This window comes from Dipodomys ordii, unplaced genomic scaffold (genome assembly GCF_000151885.1).
Source record: "Dipodomys ordii isolate 6190 unplaced genomic scaffold, Dord_2.0 Scaffold9, whole genome shotgun sequence".
In the NCBI taxonomy this organism is placed as follows: Eukaryota; Metazoa; Chordata; class Mammalia; order Rodentia; family Heteromyidae; genus Dipodomys; species Dipodomys ordii.
Window position 1 is genome coordinate 7,739,300 of NW_012267225.1, and position 21,430 is coordinate 7,760,729.

Here is a 21,430-nt window from a genome sequence, read left to right on the forward strand (position 1 = left end):
AATTAACTATGGGAGAGGATATCTGATAAATTGGAGCACTTGCACAGTATAATAAATGGAATCCCTTGGGTACATTAAATAATAGTAATAGGCTAATTCTGAAGAGGAAAATCATAAGACAAAGAATCAGCACCTTACTCATCATGGCACTCAACATCCACCAAAACGAGATGTGGCTTTAGAACACAATTGAAAAAGGTAAAGGTAAGGCCTTGCTTGGTCAACTGGGAACAACTTCACCAATCAGAAACAGCCTGTTCCCAAGTCGGAAGCTTCTCTGTCTCCACCCCAGTGTTCCTCAGCTGCAGAGGATGTGCCAGGCCTGGGCACTGAGCCACTCTGGTACCTTCCTCAATCACAGTCAGGTAAAAAACTCTTTAGCCTTGATGTATCTCCTCTAACTGCCAGCATCCCGAGAGCACATTTGGTTGGAAGAAGTACCCGGTGAAGTTGCGGAACCAAGAAGACTGAGTCTGCACATTCAGACAATGACATTATAAGTAAGCCAGGCTCAGAAGCCTTGGCAAAAGCTTGGCTCCTCTTCTATATCCAGCCTTTCCCCAGCTCATCTGCTTGCTGAGAAAACAAAGTACACAAAGAAGGCTCACTCGCGGTTACTCTCTGTGTGTGGCAATGTCATCCCTCAACAATCCAGGGCTGCCTCTCAGGCTCTACGTTGTTCTTAATACTCTTGTTCTTAATACTCTTGATAGATAGTCTACCATTTCATTTACAGAGTTTTTGTCTGATCATCTGTAGAAAATTTAATCTTCCCAATCAGATGTTGAACTCTGAGAAGTCACGTGGTGTGTTTGTCTTTTTCAACACATGATCTTTAGGACCTGGGTAACCAGCCAGTGTTTGCTCAACAAATGGATGTTTGGAAAATTAGTCAGCACCCCATTAACAAAATTGTAAAGTAAGAGATGATGGTTGCTTGTCTAGGAAGTGGGGTGGAAATGTGTTCAACAAGTAGAAAACTGAAAACTCATGGGCCTTGTGTTGCTAAGAATTAATAACCTTCTGTTTTAAGCCCCAAATATGTTATTTCTTATCCTTTGCCAAAAGAAAGCAACCTCTCTTTATTAAACATTAAGATCAGGGAGGATATTTATTTACCTTTGCCATAATATCTGCATAGGCCATATATAAAAAATCTTCCTCCAGTTTGCTATGGAAAACAAGAAAAGAAGGCATCATTATTGACGTAGAAGACTAGTCACGTGCGGTTAGGCCATCATTGTCTCAAATATTTTTCTTGTTTTCTAACAAGCACCATTAAATGAGCACAAAACTTAGGAAACAGTCCTTCAAACATATTTTACAGTAAGCGCTCAGAGTTCCTAAACATCCATCACTCCTTACCTTCCAGAAGAGATCTTCAAGTCTCAGAAAAGAAATGAGCTATTGATTTGCCTACAAAGGTAATAACTTTAATTTTCTTCCAGCTATAAGGTTTGAGACAAAAACTTTAAATGACATGGGAGCTTTTGATGGCGGAAGTAACACCTATCACTGAATGGGCAGACTCCTCAAGTCATGATGTTACAGTGAGAAACAAACAAAACAACTATAATCTTGACTCTTACAAGTTAATACAAGAGAAAATATGCTTAGCATCTTTTTTGTAAAGATGTATGAAAATGATTAAAATATTAGGGGGAAAAGTTTCCCATGAAGAAGTAACAAAAATGTGTAATGCCATTTTTAGCAGTTTAACATTTCGGCTATAAGAAAGAAATTGCTTATGACAAATACCTGAGCTCTTGACAATGCCAGACAGAGTTGCTCTATGCTTAGGGATGAGATGGTTTCGTTAATTGAGAAATAATAAGAGACAGAGAGGGAAAGAGGGAGAGAGAAACGTGAGAGAGCAGGACAGTGAAAGGATGGACCACATTCACTGAGAGGGAGAAAAGTACTCTGTTATGACATGCAGAGACCACGTGAACTCTTCAGGACTTCTGAGAAGACGCGTGTGGAGATGGTTGACAATTCAATGATCTCCTTGGTTCTGAGAGAGGGTCAAGACCCAAGGAAAGTTAGCTTTCTTTCATAAAAACGTGAAGGAGATAAAGGTTCTAGAATATTCCCAATGCCTCGGTGTACAGAGTTTATTTTTGCAGCCTCCCCAGTAGTGAGGAGAGGCAGAGATATTGTGATTACTGGGACTCAAAGTGCATTTTTAAAGTTTATGTCTATAGAAGTCTTCCCTTTGTGACAAGAAGCAAAGAAAATTGGCAATACCCTTAAAACAGACCTCAGAGTTGAGGAGGTCTTTTGAGTTGAAAGAACAACTTACCCACACCCCTGAAGGGCTTCCTACGACCCACTCAAATGGAGACACCATTTACCTCAGTCTCTAAGCATTTTGACACCAAATTTGGACTTGCATTCTTTTATATTATTTATAAGGGATTTTTATGATACAGAGAGAAGGCATTTCATTGGGGAAAAAACACAGAATCAACTACATCGGCCTATCACAAAGAACTCCTATTGTAGGTGGGGGACACCTGACAAGGAATGGATGAGGCTCAGGAGCTCAGCCGGAGGCCCAAGTCTGCAAACACCATGGTCTCTCCTGACAGGAGCAAGGTGAAACAAACATGGGACAGGAAAGGAGTTCTTTATTTGTCCCGCCCAGCTCCTAGGAACCCTCCAACCATACCATTTCTCCGTCAAAGCCGTGCGGCTGAACAGAAGGATGAGCTGATGCAGGGGGTCAACTCTCTTAGTGCCTTCATCTTCCTCTGGAGGCTCAGCTCCAGGTTTCTGGAAAAGAAAAAAAAAAGTCCAGTGTATGAATGGTGTCACTTAAAAGAGATGTCCACTCAAACTCAGGGGTAAAGCACAAAAGAGAACCCGTCCTTTTTCAGTTTGCATGATGGGTGGTCTATATGAGTGCTGTAATGGATATTATATATGTATACAGTTGTTTATGTATGTGTAACATACGTAAGGTACATACAGAAACAATGTTATATAAATTACATTATATAATATATATGGTATTACATTATCAATTAAAAACCATGTAGCTTAAAACTGCTATTTTGTAATCTGACAAAAAATTATTATGGGCAAGGATGACCTTCAGAGATAAAAATTTCCCACTGTAATCTCACAAGCAGGTTATAACTAACTGAAAGCGTATTTGCTATGCAAGTTTCAGTTTTGGAGAATATTAAATTTATTTTAAAAATTCAGTTTTATATCGTAAGTATGAAATTTGAGTCCACATATATGTAGCTGCTTCCCAGATAAATTATTTTATTTGCCTGTACAAAGATAGGCAAAGAATATAACACAAAGTAATGCTTGACCTAGTTACTAGGTTTTTTTTCTCATATTTTCACTTATTTTAAAACAATTAAATTGTGTGGTGGGAGAGAAACTTTAACAATGAGGAAAATTATTAAGCATTTTTCTTTTCTGGAGAATTACTTAATCCTGACTTTTAATTTGATTGCAACCCTGCCTACACATAATGCTGGACTCTTAGGTGTGAAGTCTCACAAGGGTGAGATGAGAGAGATTCAAACTAAGGATCATTGAAGTCTCTGACTACATTGAAAAAATTTCGTGGAACTCTATGCTCAGAATTTTTTTTTTTGGAAGATGGCTTTTGTCTGCAAACCAGCAACTTTCTATTAGTCTTCAATTTCTTCGGCATTTGATTCCTGAGGTTGGTGGAGTTTGTTGGAAGAGTTTAAAAAGAATAATCCAAGCATGTTTAATTAATAATATATTTGTATTTTTTGTCTAAGATCCCTTAGATAAAAGTAGGAAGCTTTTTCTGCAAATGCTGAGAAGTACCAACTGTGATTTAATAAAAAAAATATGTTTCTTAAGACCAAGATAGTGCATGGATACTCTCTGTTCTTCAATGTTGCATAAAAACTCTTCCCATTGACTGTGTTTCAGCAAGCCCAAACCTTTTTCCACTTAAAACAGCACTGAAAACGTACAGCTAAATCTTCAATCAGTTTATCTTCAAAGTAATGCTCTTCTGTCTCGATCCAGGACTTTTCATATCCTTGAAGAAAGAGATTGACAGCCCGATGCCTAAAAGAGAAACACAATTTCAAACAAAATTTTTATTAAACAAAAGGAAGCTGAAAAAGAGTTCAGTAATACTTTATTACTAGATTTTCTGTATATTAGAAATGAAATAAAATAAAAATTAGCTTCTCATTCTTGATATTTCTCTTCAGAGGTAGCCCTTTGTAATACACACAGCCAGGCTTCTCAAATCACTTATGGACTTGGATTTAAATCCCAACTTGGCCATTTCTGTGCTTTGTAACATTGGTCAAGTTATTCATGTGTACTTTACATGATCAAAATGAAATATAAAGAATGTTGGATAGAATAGTATCTAGAGAAGCTATTTTTACACAAAATGGCTCTTGATAAGCAATGTAATAAATGTTGATAGAAGAACTGGTCTGAATTCAAAGGAACAATAGACACAGGCCTTGAAAGTCTAGAAAAATAGAAGAAAGGAAGCCTTATAATCAAGGATCATCATAAGGAAGCTGCCGAGATGACAGATGGAAGCTATTGATGACACCAGAAGATAAGCTTGGGAATAACCTAAATAGGCTAAGGAGTCCCGTGACAAATTGTAAGACAGGTTTACGAAGGGCCATCTCCTCTAGAAATCACCACAAATTCTAGACATGAGAATTTCCAGCACAGCCGTAGGCAGCAGACAAGCTAGGCCCTGGTAAAAATGATGATTGCAGTAAGGTTCAGACACGGATGTTTCTGAAATGCATGTAGGTCTGTCTCACCAAAGCATCAGCCTGAAGTGGGATAGCAAACTCAGTGGGTCTTAGAGTAATAAGTAGGCTCTAAATCTCATTTTCTAATAATGTGTTTTACATCATGACTCTCCCTTGTGGCCGCCTCTTCTCATGCCCTGTCCTTGCAGCATCATGTCCAGTATAATTATTAGAAAATAAGATTTAGAGGGCTGGGAAGGTGGCTCAGTGGTAGAGCGCTTGCCTTGCATGCCTGAGGCCCTGGGTTCGATTCCTCAGCACCACATAAGCAAAAAGAAAAAAGCCAGAAGTGGCACTGTGGCTCAAGTGGTAGAGTGCTAGCCTTGAGCTGAAGAGCTGAGGGACAGCGCTCAGGCCCAGAGTTCAGGTCCCACGACTGGATCCCCCCCCCAAAAAAGAAAGAAAATAAGATTTAGAGAAGGACTGCACAGGAGAAAAGGTGAATGGGACTTGATGGTTCATATTCCATTTGACCACATGGTGATACCAGAACTAGATCAGAGAGCATCGAAGAAGCACAGAGTTTGAGGCAGAAGCCAATACATTTGAGACTCCACACACAGAACGCAATGGTAAGGGATTTTCCCATCTTAGCAAAAGTGCAAAGCATGATGTTTTGTCATTTATCTTGGTGGAGCATTTTGTTTTGTATAACATTTGTTCAGTTACTCAAGGCCAATGGGCCATTCTCTGTCCAAGGTGCTGAAAAATAGAAACAAACGAAACTAAGGAAAGGAACAGATATAGATGGCTATTGCTTATCCTCAGATGAATGAACAATGATATGCATATCCAAACTACGAATATTGCTTCTGCATTCATATGTGTGTCATCTATACCTGTGAGAGAAGGTGATAGATCTATCAGACTCATTTGCCTTATTTTCCTGTGAGTCAGGATAGCTCCATATATATGTGTGTGTATATATATATATATATATATATATATATATATATATATATATACACACACACACACATATATATGAATGTAGGTATGTATGTATATATAAAATATACATATATACACATATAATACATACATATATATTATATAATACCTATATAATATATATTATATATGCACAAAGTCCCATATGTTCTATATAAGCTCATTCACTTTAACCCCTCTAAATTTTCTAAACAATTTTATGAGTCACTTCTTATAGTCCCAGATGCAAAAAAACCTAACTTGTTAGAATATAGTTAAGCAAATAACCTGACCAATGTAATATAGCATAGAAACCATGATACATGGGCTGAAGTCAAGGCAGTTCGACTCTAAAGCACTCATTCCTAAACACTATGTGTGACAATTACACTGCAGACCTCAGACCTCTGGGAAAAGATCAGCAAGGAAAACAAAGTGAAATATCGTGAAAAGAATCAATACACCTCTTCCATCTTTGCTTGGACTACTACACTGCATTTGGACATATTCCATTTGCTTACTACTGAGAGGAAAATACCCTTAATTTGTTGTGAGCAGTGAAAGCGTTCTTACCTTGGCAGGTTGTACAAGGGAGCCATCCGGAAGCAGGCCACAACCGCCCTTTTCCTCTGCTTAGACAAGAGCTTGTGCCACACGGCTTTTTTAGATCTCTGAGGATGCTCTACCTGGAGTAGAACAGCACAAATAAACACAGATGGTACCCAAGCTACCCTTCAGAACACTGTATCAGACAGCCGCACTGTGGACCTTCAAGTTATTTTGGTCAAGCCTATAACCTAAGTTACCCATAGCCAAATATGAGATTGTTTCAAACATCCCACCATGTCCTTAGTAAAAGTTTCCTATGTTGTAGAGAGTGTGCTTCACAAGCTTTGTCATCTCTAAAATCAGATGTTAAAGCATTCTGTAGAAAGCCACATTTTCTCAGGCTCTTTGGGTTTTCTTTCTTTTCTCGGGGCTCTGTAATTCTTAGGCTGGTGCTTTACCATTGAGCCATGCCTCCAACCATTTTAGGGGCTCCGGTTGATTTTTTTAGAGTCTCATTGTTTTGTTTGTTTTTGCTTGGGCCAGCCTGAACCATGATCCTACTATTTACACTTCCTAACACAGATGGATAGATGGGATGACAGGCACACATACCCACACCCAGCTTCTTCTGTTGAGATGGAGAATCATGATTTTTTTCCCCAGACCATGTCAAACTGCAATCCTCCTGATCTCTGTCTCCTAGTATTAGCTAGGTTTATAGACATGGGCTACTGGCCCCAGCCTCTTTAAACATTTGCCACCTATATGAGGAGTTAACCAATTCTTACAGACCTACATATCCACAGGAACTAATTTCATCATACGTACTACAGTAGCAAGCATGAAGAGTCAATGACAACTCCACTTCTTTGAAGGAGATGACAAGGCTTTTGCACACAATGTATCAGGAGTGAGTACAGGGATTTTATAAGAATGCTCAAATGAACAACTACTGTGTTAGATAAGGACAAATGATGATTTTTATGTTACAGGACATAACAAAAGCAGGTTATCAATTTTAACAGATGGTGACTGGAGCTTGAAAGAGAAAAGAGATTAATGATAATAAGTATTAGAAAGAAAGAGTCCCAACAGGGGAGTCTAAGTTAATTAGTAATTGCTAGGCAATTGAGCACTGTACTTCCCAGACTGTAATAGCGACGGCCAGTATATTTAGATTTCTGGAAGAAATAAAAATGTTACATTAGCCAAAAAAGTAATACTGACTTCATTATCCTTTGCACTAAAGCATCAAAATATGAATACAGTAATACCTTAAAAAAACACAATGTCTGGACTAATTTGCTTAGAACTTTTAACAAAACCTGTAGAACTAAGGAACATTTATTTCTGTGGCCCTCTATCCTCCAGGGAATCAATAAAACACTTAAACAAATGCCCACATCAATTTACTTCTTTTCTTCCTGCTCCTCCTGCCTCTGATTCTTTCTTTCTTTCTTTCTTTCCTTCTTTCCTTCTTTCTTTCTTTCTTTCTTTCTTTCTTTATTTTTATTTTTTTGGTCATGGGGCTTGAACTCTGGGCCTGGGCACTGTCCCTCAGCTCTTCAGCTCAAAGCAAGCACTCTACCACTTGAGCCATGGTGCCACTTCCAGTTTTCTGGTGGTTTATTGGAGATAAGAGATTCACAGCTTTTCCTGCCTGGGCTGGCTTTGAACCACTATCCTCAGATCTCAGCCTCCTGAGTAGCTAGGATTACAGGCGTGAGCCACCAGTGCCCAGATTGATTCCTCACTTATAAATGAAAAAAATGGTATAGAAATATATATAATTTTGTTTACCAGAGACATGCGAGCAGACAAGATGCATGACACGGTCACAGAGACACATGGCATGGCGTAATGCCACCTATGTTTGTATGGGCCTAAATAGGGTCCAGGCTAGGGGCAGGGCCACAGAACACTTCCATTCCCAGGCACTGGACCGACAGGTTCAGCAACCTATCAGCCACGTGAAGGCAGGAGTGGACATTTAGATAATATGAAGTATGAATCAAAATGCCTAACATTGCTATGACAACATATTCGGATATGGCCAAAGGAGATCCAAAGTTAAAATTCATTCTTCAAAACACTTAGGTGGCAAAATTCCCAAGCTGGCATTGGACATTTCACTATATCATGTTCAGTAAGCAATATATGTGCCAGGTGAGCACCATAAGAGAGCCCTGGCCTGGTGACCCATCACTGGAAGGGGAACACAGACCCCACCCTGCGGTGTCATCCCCGTGGGAAGAAGACAGTGTTTGGGATGCACAGACTCTACCTGACACCCAGAAATATGGCTGCCCATTCAGGATGGCTCAAGTATTACTCAAGAGACCTGGAAACTCTTGAGGGGGGAAAAGCAATGAAAACATACAATGGCTCATATGATGACATGGTAGACAACTGCAAAGTTATTATGCAAATGTTTTTCTCATGTGGGTTTTTAATATCCACTTATTACCCTTCCCTAAATGGAATTTATTTCTGATCTTGGAGAGAAATCACTCAAACTATCTCTAATGAAAGGGCAGGTGGAACAAGAAACAAAAGAGAAAACCTTTGAAATATGACACCAGGGAAAGAGAGATTCTCATGTATGCTGTTGCAAATGGAAAGAAAACTGACATAAGCATAAAATGCTTGAAATCAGGCATAACATCCAATTATTTTGCCAGGAAGTTTTAGAGTGCTGTAATTTTAATCATCTGTATGCATTTAGAAATATTTTGAAAAAGATAATAAAACAAAGGACTGGAACCCTTGAAATATATTAGCTATGCAACCACTCATAAGTTTTAAGCTTGGAAAATGTGTTAATTAACTACTAGATACCCTTGAATTACATCTTTATAATTAATAAGTTGAATCTATGTGTCTGGGGGCACAATGTTTAAGAATTCACATAGATCTTCTTTTTGGAAATATGGTATTCAGTTAATGCAAATCTGATTGAATCACCTGTTCAAGATGGAAAAGCACATTTGCGATATCCAGCACTCTCTCCACTGTCCTCTCTGGATCTGAGGCATCCTCGGTCCTGTTTGGCAAGTCTTTATAGAGAGCCATCTGCCACCTGATTGCAGGATCCTCCAGCTGAAGGACAAGGGGGAGGGCATAAAGCACAAGGCACTGATGCAAAGTCGTATATAATCTGCAAGTACTCTTGAAGCCCAACACAGTCTTAAGGTGTCTGCAGATAGAGCTAGGTCAGGTGAGGAAATCCAGGGGTCCAACAGAGAGCCCAGTGACCACTGCTGATATAACACCACTGAACACTGGAAATTTCTAAATTCCTGGTGCTCTTACCATCTGTACAGTAAAGGTTACTTTGTGGGGAAGTGTGGCGCTTGCTTAACCAATGTCCACATGTCCCAGTGTACACCAAAATGTCATGTGATGTACTCTAAATATCTATGATCGGGGAAAAAAAATAAAACCACTATACAATGAAGATGGCAGGTAAGGAAGACCCTTGTGATCGTGAATCTTATTCATCTATTTTCACAGGGTATTGTTATTTTTATTATTATTATCATTAAGTAGTTGTACAAAGGAGTTGTCATTTAACAAAGTGGCTTATGAATGCAATCTATCTTGATCAATAGTAAGAATGTTGAAACCTTATTCATTGTAATAAGGTCTACCTTACCATGAGCTGTAATCTACTTTGTGGTGCTTTGGAATCATTCCCTCAGCACGTGAAGGGGACTCCATGCCTGTCTGAGAGGTGGAGATGAAGGGAGGGTGCAAAGCCCTTCTTTCTTTTCCCCAGTCTCCTAATGTGTTCACTTTCACAGGTGATAATACCAACTCAGGGAATTTAGAACACAGCTCATTCTCACCGCAACAAAGAACTTAATTGTACATCATTCAGGATGCTTTAACTAAAGATCAGTTGTTACCTTTAGAATATTTCTTTTTTACCACTTTGGTTTTGAATTTTTAACACAAAAGAATTTGGAAGCAGGATCATGACTACTTGAAATGTTTTTCAGTGCCTCCATGGAGAAGGAAAATGATCTACAGCATCATTGTAAAGAGAGATGAGACGATTTGTAGACATTAAAAGTGCATTCGGGTAAACTGTGGCTTACCTTGCCTTGTAAGTGAATATTAGTACGGATGATGTCTCGTACTTCATCCTCGGTGTCTTTCTGTCAAGAAATACATGTTAACTAAAAGGAGGCTTAAAACTCATCAACTGTCCCCAGTCACTAGATACCACTCAAAGGTCCTTTGCGATCGTGTATGCCTGACAAGTATCTTTGCTAAGATGCCAACCACAGGCTCGGGGCACTCTCCTTCAGATAACTTCCAACATCGCGGTGCCTGCTTTTATCACACAGGAAGCATATCATCACACAGGAGAATTCATTTCCAACGTATAGCAAGGAGAGGCAGAAGCTCAAGCAGAAGGTAAATCCACCACTTCCCCCCAAAGTGCCTTTAGCCCTAATCCTCAGCCATGTGGGAAAGACGAAGACTATCCACCTGGGAATGAAACAGACCAGAACCCACACACAGGGCTTTGCCTGTGTGCCAGCTGTTTCCCCGCCTCCCGTTCAGACACTCCTGCCTGGGAGGACAGACAGATGGCTGCTGCACTACTGCTCCAAGGTACCCAGGGTAGGGAGCAATGCCCTCTGAGTCTCACAAATATATAACTTCGAAAGAAAACAAGCGACCACTGATGTCAGCCTTATGGAAACAAAAGGAAAAACAAAATGACCAAATTAAATGTCATCAAAGAACATGAAGTCAAGGGAAGGCAAGACCTGGTGGTGGAAGGTGAATGGTCACGACCCCTGGGGTGGAAAGAAGACTTACCAGACTAAACCGGTTTTTGGCCAGTGCTATGAGTTCTTGGTCGCCAGGGGCGCAGATATTGAGGCCAACAGGCAGCAACCGCTTCAGAGCAGCCACGATGAGAGATGTCTGCATGGAGTACCGGTCCCCTTTGCGCTTCATTTTCTTCCTCTCCTGATCAGAAACTGCTGCCTGTGGAACAGAAAACAGCTGGGACGGGTGTCCGGATTCTTACACGCAGGACTAGGAACCTTCTCTGACTCAGTTGTTACTTCTGCCTTCTTGTTTTCTCCTGGTTCTTATTTTTCCGAAAGCAAGCTGTCCTGGAACATTTTTTCCCCTCTTTTGATCTCAGTGTCTTTAAGGTTCTACTCTCTAATTCCAAGGTCATTACAACTCATGAGGACAAGTTCCCAGGTAACTGTCAGAGCCAACAGGCACGCTGTGATGTTACAGAAGCAGAAATGAGGAAGGGCGTGGTAATTTCAGATGTTCTATCATCCTATGTTTTGTTGATGTTGGAGACACTGCCCTTCTCAGGACTAAGACCTTCCAAGGGAAGATCTGATGGACAAATAAACCTCCCAGGGCCCTCATTCCTCCATGTCCACCAAGCCCCCAGGCTCCAAGCAAACTCCGCCCGGCCTGACCATCGCAGAGCCATGCAGCAGACAGCTAGAGATGCCCATGAGGTCCAGGGACCAAGAAAAAGTCTGACTACCCAACCCTGCATCTCCTGCTTAGCCTGCTCCACCTAGAAACCACAAGAAAGTCTGATGCTCGCATTGTGATTTCCTGTGTGAGGGCGGTATGTGGTGCGCCCCTGCTGGTCGCATCTCACCAGCCCCAACTGTAGCCAGTCCTTGGGAATCGGATAGAAACCCGCAGGGACCATGATCATGCTGATCAGATCCCACTTCCAAACATTCCAAATGTAGAAAATACAGCAGAACATGAGAGAGGAGTGGAACAGATGAGCATGGTACCTTGGACATCTTTGATTTCGTGTCGGTAATAAGGAAAGACATGTTGTTGATTTCATTCTGCACAACGAAGTTCTGTTCTTCTCTTTTGAAATTCTACCAAAAAAAAAAGAAGAAGAAGAAGCAAAGGGAATGTCAGTTAAAGCCAAGCAGAGGAGAAGGTCAGGTGATTAGAGGTCACACAGAAGCCAGTAGCTTTTTCTGAGACAGGCACTGACCTGCTATGTAAGACTTAGCGAGAAAGTCAATCGTATGCATTGAGTTTCTGGGTATCTAAAACCTACATGTAGATATGTTTACTTCTGATAAGGCAAAGAAAGATAAAGTCACCAGGGCTAAAAATCACCAGGTAAAAATGATCACTCCAGCACCAACATAGCTGGTGCCCAGAGTCTATCTTCCTAAGATAAGCCCAGGTTTCTCAAGACCACACACCTGTGATGCTAGTATCTATACTGAGAGATATCTTATCTGTGTTATGACATCTCTTTGCCCACTTTGTATTCAAAAATGTATGAAGAATGAACATGTGAATTCACCTTCAACTAACTATTCACAGTGAAATACAATCCATAGTAACAGACCTGTGTTTCAAAAGCCAATGTGAAAAATGCACATCAAACACATAGAATTTTCTTTCCTTGAAGTATCCTTAGACATTCATCTGAAAACCTACTAATTATAATACTTTCCTATTCCAAACTCTTGCCCTCCATATACATTTCAAGAAGCTTCACTGGTGTTTTAGCACTTGAGAGAGTTGGGTGGTGTCAATCTCCCAAGGAAAACAAGTCAGTTTTTCATTTTCTTACATGATTAATTCCTAGGCTTGTCCTATCTGCCCATTAGCCATGATAGGAAGGATAATGCACCAGAGAAAATAAGGATAGAAGAGCCAATCCATCTCTGTTCTATGGAAGGTGAAGATGAATTGATTTCTTCTACAATTAATTTTTCCTCTGAAATACCCTAGCTAGTCTGATGCATCCATTTTAAAGAGGATGCATAGGGTGCGAAATCCTTTTCTGGGCAGGATGATGCTTGCCTGTTCTCTTGGCACATGGGAGGCAGAAGAATCATCATCGGTTCAGGGCCAGTCAGGGATACACTGAGTTCAAGGCCAGCCTGAACTCTACATAGTAAAATGTAGTCAATGGTGGAGCATTTATTTGTCCAGAAAGTGCATCTTTAATAATAACATCATAAGCATTGTTTGTTGTCTACATCTAAGGAGTCTGCTGAACATAGTATCGGACATAGAGGAAATAGAATGGAATAGCTTTTATAATATGTACATTTCCATCTCTACACTGATACTTAGTATCTGTGGAAGATCTAAAATAATTTTCCACAGATAATGAATATTTAAATATATGTGTATATATACATATATATATATATATACACTTACATACATACATATGTGTATACACATATATTTGGTGCTGGGAACTGAATACATTGAAAAACATTGTCACAGCCAGTTACCATGGGGATGGACCCATCAAGCAACAGACTATCCCTCTTCTTACACTTACGTGGGACTTGGACCAGTAGATAAAGACTTCAGCCACCATCCGGAACAGTTCCTCCGCTTCTGGGTTAGGTTCCTTCAGCCATTTTGCCCTGGACCACATAAGTAAAGTGATTGCTCAGTTATCCCTTAGATTTTTTTTTAATTACCATCACCAAAATCACCAAAGTTAAATGTGTTGATCACAGAGCTCATAATAATTTTAGTGTACATTCAAGACAGTTAAAACACATAAACATCATAACTGTCCAATGTCTTTTATCTGCCAAAGGTAGGATACTTCAGAATACAATTTCCAATCTTAAATTTAAAAGGCCTGGTGACAAAAAAAAAATGCATCTACCCTATAAACACATCTATGTTCTAACCATGAACAAGCTCCAGTCCAATCAGTGAAGGAAACAATTCAATAGAGTGTGAAGAGCCAAGTGAGGTTGGGGCTGACTGGGTGTGAGCGACTTGGAGGCCATGTACCTGTTATAGTCCACAAATCGAATCAGGAGAGGGTAGAAGGCATAGAGATCTCTGGCCAGTGTGGTGAACTCATCGAGGATGAGGAGCTCAGCCTCCGACATGTCCCCTCTGGCCTCGGCTTTCAGATGGTCTTCCTCCGAGACCACCATGGCCGCCTTCTTCTTCAGTTTCTCCATTAATGGCAGGAAGTGTGTTTTCAAGAGCTGAGGTTTCACTTTGTTGATGATAGGCTGGGAGAATACTGTTGGGAGACAGACAATAGAAAGCTGCTCTGATAAATGTCCTAAAATGAGGACAGGTTCTAATGGCAGTCGCTATGTAAATGCTCACACCCCTCTCTCCTTCGGGACAGAACCCATGTCACCATGGTTTTCCTAGCCCAGTACCAAATTCACAGCTCATGGTCAAAAGCAATTATTTAATATGAATTGAATGTGGTTAATTTTTTTAAAAAAATCAATAGCTAGTTTCGAGTAGAAAGAAAACGATTAGTTCAATAATTAGTCTTGCAGAGATCAATTATTTTCAGCTAAAGTAAAGTCCAAAATTGGGCTTGGAGACAGCCAATGCTGTATCACACAAGGCCACCACACCTCCATCCTTACTCTGTTATCTTATTTCATAATAGTTCTGGCCATCAGTTGTGCTTCTAAAGCATTTCCCTTAAAAGTAAAACATGTCTATACTGGAAAAACAAATGAGCCATAACCGCCAACCCACATTTTCACAGCACTGGTGTTATTTCTGTGGAGTTTTCTTTGATAAACTATAAACACATATATTATACCCATATCATGTTGAATTTTTTTAAAATCCTTTCATTTTACCCTATAGGATGTCATAAGCATTCCCCAAGGAATGCTGAAATTTCAGTGTTTAAAAATGGCAGGATATTCTGGTCTGAAAATGTCCATCGCCTTCTTAACCACATTGCAGTTGCTGGTTAAAAAAAATCAGTATAAATCTGTAGTGATAGAAGGTAAACTTTACTGTAAAACAGATGACTTCTTGATTATTCCTCATACAAGATGTAAAAACAGTGATTGTTTCAAAAGCTGGCTTTATTTTTATCTTGATCTGAACAATCTTTTGCTTTTTTACTAATTATTACTAATGGAACTTATGCACATCATCCAATCAGGGAAATGTCTACTTGAAAGTAGTAATGAACTACCCAATGTCTGATTACATCCATATTTTTCCCCAAAGAAATAGCATGACAGAAATAATCATTTTTTGAGCACAGAAGAAAATATTAATAAAGATGGGTGGGAAACTTCTAATTTTCTGTCTTCCAAATCATGTGGGGCATAAAACAAATTTATTATTCCATGCTTTCCGATCCTTTCTCTCTCCTTTTTGACAATTATCTTCAAATCATTGCTGAATATACCCTTCCTTCATTCTCATCCCCCTATTGCCCCAATCTGTCCCTCACTTCCCAGTTGGTTTTCCAGGCCGTACCTGCCAACCTCTTCATCCAGGCTCCTTCGTCAATGCCCAGGTTGTTGTAGATGATCTTCAGGATGTTGCCGAGGAGCGTGTTCATGTGCTCGGAGTTGAGGGCCGTGCAGCAGGCCTCGGCCCTCTCGGGGTTGTTCTCAGGCCCGTGCTCCCACCACCGGGACATATAGCTGCACAGCATAGGCAGCACCACCTCCATCACATGAGGCATCTGGGTGTAGCGGATGCCCGATTCAGCCAGCTCCACGATCTCCTCCATGAGCTTCTCCAAGGATGGTATGTTTGGACACACATCTTCCACATTTGCCGGCAAACTAAGAGCTGCAGAAGCATGGATAAAACGGACCCTGTTCATTGGGAAATGAACTGGCACCATGTGGCAGATTGATGTATGCCACAAATACATCACTGGCATGATGAACTTACCGTGACCCCAGACCCTGGCCCTGCATGCAACAGACACGAGCAATGGTCTCATGGTGAGCCTCAGAGCTGGGTGAGCCCTGCTGGCTCTCAACTGACTTCCTTTCCCTCTGCCAGACATTGCAGTCTCTCTTTTCCCCAAGTTCCTACCTTACCCTTGCTCTCATGATGAAGTGCTGGAATTTTCTCCGAATGCACCAGCTTCAGTTTCCTGATTTCAGGCTCCAGATATTCTTAATCAAAAATGCTTTTCTTTTTGCCCCTCATATTGTTTATTCTCAACTGTATTACACATGTTCATCAATCTCTCTCCTACTTCTGCAAATTAAAGCTCCCTGGGGAGAAGAATTGCAGCTTCATGCAGATCACAGCTCCTCTACCTACCACAGCACCTCCCAAAATTACTTCTCAGCTGGCAAAAAGATAAATGGAGTCGTTAACTTTAATTCATTTACTTTGTTATGCAAACGTGTCATAGAAACATGAGCAGGTAAATTATCTGATTTGTATATTTCCTCATCTGTAAAGAAATAACCAATCTGTTTCATTCTTGACTCATGAGAAAAATACTCATGCTTTAGGATCTCGCCTTACTAAGATAATGGTATGTGTTTGTACAGATTAATAATTTAAATTTAACCAGTGTTCATAAACTAATTATAAAAGTGTACTGTGAAAACTACGTTGAAAACTGTGAGTGCCTGTTCAACATTATTTGTCTCTAACTTCATCTACTATATGAAGTCAAAACCGTAAACAGAGCAAATTGAATAATTATGTGAGTCTTTAAAAGATTCCTTCCTACTAAGGAAGATAGGATCACAGTTCGAAGCCAGCCTAGCCAGAGCAGTCTGAGACTCTTATCTCCAAATAACCAGCTCAAAGAAAGAAATAAGCCAGAAGTAGAGATGTGGCTGAAGTGGCAGAGTGCCAGCCTTGAGCAAAAACAAGCAAGAGCATATAACCCTGAGTTCAATGTCATCAGCCAAGAGCTCCTGGTAAAACACCAGATACTCAGAGATGTCCACTGACCGGTACATGTGTGTCTAAGAACAGCCAAAAGTACCAGAGAACTTTATTTAGGGCTATTAGCAAATCACCCAAACACTGTAGACTTTACAAGACTCAGAGAAAACCAAACAGAAGCCAATCCCACAAGAGGGTGTGGGTGGTATGTGTAGGCTCTCAGGGCTGAGATGCCACTGAAGAGAGTGATTTCTGCTTGCTTGTTTATCCAATGCAACATAAATTAGAGTTCATAAACGCCAATCACTGAACTCATCAGTTGTACAAGCCTAGGCTTATCTACCCGGGAGATAATCCACTATTCTTCAGGCACTCTGAAGCCAGAGCACTCTCTATGTCCATTACCTGTGTACTGACAAACGCATGAACACACAGACACACAGACACCGAGAGACACACACCAGGGACAGGTACAAAATTAGAATTCTTGCCTGTCTCTGAGATCTTTCTGCAAATTTTTCAATGACAAAATATGCAATCAAACAAAAAGTCTACCTGGAGTGAAATTATCGTGATGAGTCAGATATGGTTGGTGAGTCTGGAATCCTGAAGGGGTCACACATCCCTACATGTGCTGAGTAAGAACACCATGACCTCTGCTGACTGACTGAAAAACCAGTGCATCAGAAACCAGAGGGACTAACTTGCTCCATATTGGCTGATCATTTTGTCTACAATATTGTCACAATAGTGTTGTCTATGGTCCATAAATATAGAACCAGTTAAACAGATTTTTCTTTCACAAGCATTAGGGGAGTAGCACACAGCACTCTAAAATAATAGAAGTCCCAACAAAGACCATGTGCAGAATCACTGTACAGGACAATGCGTGCGGTGTAATACGATGCAATGCAAAACAACACAACGCAATACACGCCATCTCGTCTCAGCTCATTTCTCACACTGCTTGTGCTCCCGCATTACCTGCTCTCTCGCGCGAGGACTTGGTGTTGTAGATAGAGTAGATGTTGTGCTTGTCCAGATGTGTTTCCAGAAATGCAACCGGGAAGGCACCGGCAAAAGCAGCCAGACAGCCTCCCAGCGCCGAGCGCTGCCTGCAATGTGGGCACACAGTGTTTTATGTCTTCCAAGGGAAGAACTGAAGAAGCTACGTTTAGATTGCTGAATTCAACCTCGAATAAAATCAACCCCCCCAAAAAAATCTGGTTTCCCTATGTAAAACGCATGCATTTTCAAAAGCAAAGTTCCCTCCACTTAATAGAAGCTAAATGGTTTTTTTTAGAAAAGAAAGAAGCTAGAGACAGTACAGCGTTTACATGGAACAGCTACTCATGTGAACTTAAACTTTTAAATTCTTACCTCTCCACATAAATACTCTTGCTGGTTCCCAAAGCATATAAGCTAGTTAGAATCCTGTAGCAAGACACCTGTACATCTTCCACTAAAGAACAAAAGAGAATCTCACTGGAAAAATGATTATTTGGTCCACTACTTAACAAAGTTCTTATTCAAGGCATGCTAACATTATGTTATTTTGGAAACATAAAATAAGAACAGACTTCTAGAATAAAACAAAAAGCCCTTTCAGTCAACATTCTTTGATGAAGAGATTCTAAGTGTGTCACTATTACTCAGAGCATTCTAGAAACATTTTCTTTGTAATTTTTTCAAGGTATGAAAATGAATTTTTTCCAATAATTATACATAAAATAACTGGAGAGAAAGGGCATACAGGTAAATGTTTTACCTTATTCCAAAGGTAAATAAGGGCTACCTCTTTTGGCGTATTGTAAAGTATGTGTGGACCACGTCTTTTCTTCATAAGTAAGTTATTATAACACGTTTCCTCAAATGCGAATAACTAAGAGGGAGCAGTCTGTTTGTTACTACTCAGATGGCCTGACACTCAAAGCAAGGCAGCGTTTGGTTCTAGAAAATCAAGTCAAACCCAATAAAATGCATTGCAAAGTGAGAGTTGTTCTCATACCCACAGGGCTACCAAGTCCCCCTGAACACATCATGACATAAAGGAAGCGGGCATTCCTGTCCCCAGACCTATCACACATACACCCCAGCCACAAGCAGCCCTCACACTGGCTAAAACTGAGATTTCACAGCAAGCAGCTGCTGCAGCCCTTGAATAGCACAGGGGTTTGAACGCAGAATTAAGTCTGCCAAAGAGGCCCAGTTGGTTCCCACATCCGTGTCATCAGCACAGCTTGTGTGTTACCTTTCTACTTCACCTTGGGCACTGCGTGGACATGTCTACTAACTACAGCCAAAATGTCAGCTGACTAAGTCCCCATAAACACTGACTAAATCCACCCAGCACCAATGGCTCATGCCTGTAATCTTAATGACTCAGGAGGCTGAGATCTGAGGGCTGCGGTTCAAAGCCAGTCTGGGCAGGAAAGTCCATGAGACTCTTCTCTTCAATTGACCACTAAAAAGCTAAGGGTCTTATAGTGCCAGCCTTGAGGGAAAAAAAAGTGAAGAGCCAGCCGTGAGGCCTGGGTTGCAAGTCCCAGAACCGGAACAAAATAATGACTAAATCCTGTATAGACAAGGTATCAGGGGCCTACCCCAAACGTAATCTGATCCTTTAGACTTGGGTTTTGTCTCGTATCCTTCCTATTACTTCCTGCTTGTGGAAACCATCTGTTTGAGCCAGAACTGACTAGAAAACACTTAACGTGGTAGGCATACTGTATAGTCCCAGCACATTTGAGAATTTACATGGAAAGAGGCAATAGAGAAAGGTGAGAGTTTGGAAGCGGACCTTTAACCACAGAGAAGCAATTGTCCACAACCTGTCCCTCCCTGGTCCCTTCTGGTAGTCCATGCTCTTAAGAAATCTGTCTCTGTAAGAACAGTTTCTATAATGCACAGGTTTTGAACAAAAAGAAAGGGGAGGGGTTAATATAGCTAGGTGTGTGTGTGTGCGCTTGTGCATGTGTGTGTCATACTTTCCAGATATATTATTTCAAAAGCAAAACTCTGCAGTCTAGGTGTACATACATATCAGATCTTCTCCAAACTGGTGCTGGCCGATATGCTCAAATAAGGAGGACAGCATAGGCAGGAGCGCCACGGTGGTGTAGTTGATGATCTGCGTGACCCCCTTGGGCTGGTTCCGGGTGTGCGTGAACTGGCCCTGCTTGAGGTTCTCTATAGTCTTCTCCAGATCCTCAGCGGCATTGTCCAGGAAAGCTCGAAGAGCACTCTTCACACTGTCCAGGCCCGTCTTCATCACAGTCCTGGGGAGTCGAGGAGGCGGGGCATGGGCCTTCAACAGCAGCCACGGATGCGCCGCCCAAACACAGCCCTCCGTGAGCTTAGCTTTCCCTTACCATGCCGTCACTCCACTATTTATTCTAATACATCCACCCAAACACAGCTTTTTCGTGACACTGCAAGCTCCAGGAATGCTGCTCTAGAAACCGTTTGGGAAAACGGCAGCATCTCTGACTTCATCATGAGCTCAAACTTGATGCTTCCCCAACAGTGGCCCCAAATTTTGAGATACTTATTTTATTACTAGCACAAAGCTGCTTCGGGGCCAGTGCCCTCATCCTAGGCTCCACTGAGTGAGAGTATTTTTGGAGTCAATAAGCATGAAAGACACATTTAACACTGGCTGAACCTCGTCACCCAACACTGCAAAGCATTGGTACTGTCAAGCACAGCAATCCAGGGGCTCCTCACAAAGCCAGTGGAGGCTGCCCTTTGCACAGAAGTGATGTCCTAGGGCCATTATTTTTTTAGTAGAAAACAAAGGTACCCGATGGGGTCCCCTTTCTTTCCATTATAGAAAAGAACTCTAAGAAAGCCCTAAATACAAGAATGGAAAAAAAATCAAATTATGTTCTCAGCAGGCACTTTAGGGATTTCATTCAGACTTTTCCTGGATAGTATATGATACTAAGTGTATGGCTTAAAGGAACAGTGCAATTGCGCTTATCAACTGATGATACTTTTGGTCAGGAGCCTGGATTTCTGGAAATGTTGATAACAGGAAAGAGTAGATGATACACTGACTTAGGAAACAATAGTCCGCCTACATATTCAAGCATGCATTATGCATCCCCAAAGTGAAGATAAACCTCTTCCCACACGTCCACAGAGTAAAATTCACCAACAGTGAGTACAGCCCGGAAGCTCAGAGTCCTTATGGTTACCATTTACTATTTGGTCCTCAGCTGAGACAATCACAATTTTATCCACAGGTATATTCTGAGTTGCTACAGAAATTACTAGAAATTTAAATAACCTACGTATGGTTGCAAAAATAAACTACCCATGTATTGGTCACTTAGAAAAAAGGTTTCCTTTTACTTGTGCTATAATCTTTTTTTTTAATTTTATTTTATTTTATTTGTGAACATACTGTACAGAGGGGTTACAATTGCATGGGCAGGATAATGCGTACATTTCTTACCAAGCATCTTGGTCATGCCACGATTCTCTAGGTTCATAAGAAGGGC

The 21,430-nt window shown here is 40.8% G+C and overlaps 1 protein-coding gene across 1 annotated transcript in view; it reads right to left on the bottom strand.

Annotated features, from left to right (window-relative positions):
- Ryr2 (ryanodine receptor 2 (cardiac)) overlaps nucleotides 1-21,430 on the bottom strand; it is a 294,371-nt gene that overhangs the window by 60,324 nt on the left and 212,617 nt on the right. The window contains exons 65-79 of the mRNA XM_013009227.1: nucleotides 19,965-20,203; nucleotides 18,306-18,387; nucleotides 17,910-18,040; nucleotides 15,537-15,857; nucleotides 14,073-14,313; nucleotides 13,603-13,690; nucleotides 12,068-12,160; nucleotides 11,103-11,273; nucleotides 10,370-10,429; nucleotides 9,234-9,368; nucleotides 7,411-7,450; nucleotides 6,294-6,402; nucleotides 3,972-4,068; nucleotides 2,672-2,775; nucleotides 1,120-1,171 (exon numbers count right to left, since the gene is read on the bottom strand). Of these exons, the coding sequence (XP_012864681.1) occupies nucleotides 1,120-1,171; nucleotides 2,672-2,775; nucleotides 3,972-4,068; nucleotides 6,294-6,402; nucleotides 7,411-7,450; nucleotides 9,234-9,368; nucleotides 10,370-10,429; nucleotides 11,103-11,273; nucleotides 12,068-12,160; nucleotides 13,603-13,690; nucleotides 14,073-14,313; nucleotides 15,537-15,857; nucleotides 17,910-18,040; nucleotides 18,306-18,387; nucleotides 19,965-20,203 (1,963 nt within the window). The remainder of the gene's footprint in view (nucleotides 1-1,119; nucleotides 1,172-2,671; nucleotides 2,776-3,971; nucleotides 4,069-6,293; nucleotides 6,403-7,410; nucleotides 7,451-9,233; nucleotides 9,369-10,369; nucleotides 10,430-11,102; nucleotides 11,274-12,067; nucleotides 12,161-13,602; nucleotides 13,691-14,072; nucleotides 14,314-15,536; nucleotides 15,858-17,909; nucleotides 18,041-18,305; nucleotides 18,388-19,964; nucleotides 20,204-21,430) is intronic.